The 3,120-nt window shown below is 34.5% G+C and overlaps 1 protein-coding gene across 1 annotated transcript; it reads left to right on the top strand.

The window, feature by feature from the left end:
• Positions 1-1,941: 1,941 nt before the first annotated feature.
• Positions 1,942-2,910, top strand: LOC124527001 (olfactory receptor 5K1). The gene has a single exon (XM_047100245.1). The coding sequence runs from the start codon at positions 1,942-1,944 to the stop codon at positions 2,908-2,910; it is 969 nt and encodes a 322-aa protein (XP_046956201.1).
• Positions 2,911-3,120: the final 210 nt, after the last annotated feature.

Raw genomic sequence — 3,120 nt, 5'->3', positions numbered from 1 at the left:
TTTTAAAAAATTCTTACTATTTTGAAAAGCAAAACAAATTTGCCCTCTCATTTAAAATGATATCTTTCTGATTAGTAATGAAATAAAACATTTTTATTTTTTCAAAATTGTATTTCTTTTGAGATTTTCCTGTTCCTGTCCTTTACCTGTTTTCTAGCGATCATTTATACTGATTTCTATAAGCTATTTCTAGAATAAAGCCATAGAAGCATTATCATATTTATTGCAATAATTTCTCAGTTTCCATTTGACATTTGATTTAATCATGATGTTTTCGATGTATAATTATATAAATGAATTTATCAATTCTTAGCCCTTAAGATTTCTCCAATTTCTTTTGATAGCATTTAAATTTATTCATGTACATGCATATATGAACAATTTTACGTTGCATGTGTGAATGGTATTATAAATGACCTGAAACTTTTTTTTTTAATGTTTATTTATTTTTGAGAGAGAGAGAGAGACAGAGCACAAGTTGGGGAGGGGCAGAGAGAGAGGGAGACACAGATTCCGAAGCAGGCTCTAGGCTCTGAGCTGTCAGCACAGAGCCTGATGCAGGGCTGGAACTCACGAACTGGGAGATCATGACCTGAACGAAACTTGGACGCTTAACTGACTGAGCCACCCAGGCACCCCATTGACTTGAAACATTTTAAATACAGTCATTTTTTTTTTCTTTTCCCTCCTTCTTCTCTCTCTTTTCTGCTTCTATCCATATCAGTTTCCCTTCCCAGTCAAAGGGGTATAAATACTTCACAAATAGCCCTACTTTTTCCCCCCAAAGCATTTTATTTTTAAATAGGAGCACCTGGGTGACTCAGTTGGTTAAGTATCTAACTCTTGATCTCAGCTCAGGTCATGATCTCAGGGTAGTGAGGTCAAGCTCTGCATTGGGCTCTGCCTCAGGTTCAGAGCTGGGTTCTACATGGGGTTCTGTGCTGGCCGTAAAGCCTATTGAAAAAGTAAAATAAAATTAAAAAAAAATAAACTTGTATACCACTAGCATTGACAATAGTAAATTGCTAAGAATGTGCAAATGAAAATCTTCTTAAAAAATTTTTTTATAGGATAAAATATGCATAACAAAATTTAAACCATATTTAAGTATAAGGTTTAGTGGCATTAAGTACATTTATGTTATTATGCAACTATCATCGCTATTTTCAGAACTTTCTTACCTTCCCAGAATTAAACCCCATACATATTAAACAATAACTATCCATTTCCTCCCTCTCCCTGACAACTATCATTCTACTTTCTGTCTCTATAAATTTGACTACTTTAGTTCGTGTAAGTGGAATCATAAAGTATTTGTCCTTTTGTGTCTAGTTTACTTCACTTAACATCTTTGAGGATCATCCATGTTTTAACATGTGTCAGAATTTCATTCCTTTTTAAGGTTGAATGATATTTCATTGTATGTATATACCACATTTTGTTCATCCTTTCATTCATCGATGGACATTTGGGGTGTTTCCAGCTTTGGATATTGTGAATAATGCTGCTGTGAACATAAGTGTATGAAAGTTGTCTTTTCAACATCACTGTTAATACATATACAGTCCCTGAAATTGTTTGGGAACACTGATACCAATTGCTGACATTGAAATTATGAATCAGCTTTCCCTAATCCATAGAGAGAAGCTTTTTGCACTGAATATTCCTCTTAAGACCTCAAAAGCCATCTCTGTGCATATAATCTGATATATTTCCTGAAAATATACTGGAAAAATGTTAAAGAGTAGCTACATAGTTAATAGCTTCAGGAGATTGATACTAACTCAGAATTAGGCATGTGTCAAATCCACATAACATGCGAAAGCATTATAGAATATGTTCCTCATCCTTATGAACCGGTTAGATTGGCAGTCAAGTTGGACATATTATAAATTAGTACCTAATTTCTCCACAATTTTTTTCTCAACAGAGAATTCAGGAATGGCTGAAGAAAATCATACCATGAAAAGTGAGTTTATCCTGACAGGATTTACAGATCACCCAGAATTGAAGACGCTTCTTTTCTTGGTGTTCCTTGTCATCTATCTGATCACCATGGTAGGGAACCTTGGCTTGGTGATATTGATTTCAAAAGAGCCTCATCTTCACATGCCAATGTACATCTTTCTGGGCAACCTCGCTCTTGTGGATTCTTGCTGTGCCTGTGCCATTACTCCTAAGATGTTAGGGAACTTCTTTTCTGAGAACAGAATGATTTCTCTCTATGAATGCATGGCACAATTTTATTTTCTTTGCACCGTTGAAACTGCAGACTGCTTTCTTCTGGCAGCAATGGCCTATGACCGCTATGTGGCCATATGTAGCCCACTACAGTACCACACCATGATGTCAAAGAAACTCTGCATTCAGATGACCACAGGAGCCTTCATAGCTGGAAATCTACATTCCATGATTCATGTAGGGCTTCTATTTAGGTTAGCTTTCTGTGGATCTAATCACATCAACCACTTTTACTGTGATATTCTTCCTTTATACAGACTCTCCTGCGTTGACCCTTATGTCAATGAACTGGTACTATTTATCTTTTCAGGGTCAATTCAAGTCTTCACCATAAGCAGTGTCTTAATATCTTACCTGTACATTCTCTTTACTATTTTCAAAATGAAATCCAAAGAAGGAAGGACCAAAGCCTTTTCTACTTGTGCATCCCACTTTTTGTCTGTTTCATTATTCTATGGATCTCTTTTTTTCATGTACATTAGACCAAATTTGCTCGAAGAGGGGGATAAAGATATACCAACTGCTATTCTGTTTACAATTGTAGTTCCCTTACTAAATCCATTTATTTATAGCCTGAGGAATAAGGAAGTAATAACTGTCCTGAGAAAAATTATGAAGAAAAAAAAATCTCATAAAAATTGGAAACAAATGACATCTACTGTAGCTTAGTGAATTAGATGTAAGAAACCCTTCCAAGTGAAATTACACAGAGAAAATGCACAAATTATATGTAAAATACTAAAATATATCATAATACAATCAATTTAGGAAGCAATACATATGGTAGAAAATATACAGGAAAAAATAAACTGTGCTAAGTCTTAATTCAAAATAACAAAAATCAAAACCAAATTTTGAATTCATTCAAGAAGCAGTTTA

The sequence above is a fragment of the Lynx rufus genome, unplaced genomic scaffold (genome assembly GCF_022079265.1).
Source record: "Lynx rufus isolate CCGP_SWC_20201006 ecotype Redwood Valley unplaced genomic scaffold, mLynRuf1.p SCAF_5, whole genome shotgun sequence".
NCBI classification, from domain to species: Eukaryota; Metazoa; Chordata; class Mammalia; order Carnivora; family Felidae; genus Lynx; species Lynx rufus.
The sequence above is the reverse complement of the archived record's forward strand: the minus strand, read 5'-3'. Positions and strand labels throughout refer to the sequence as shown.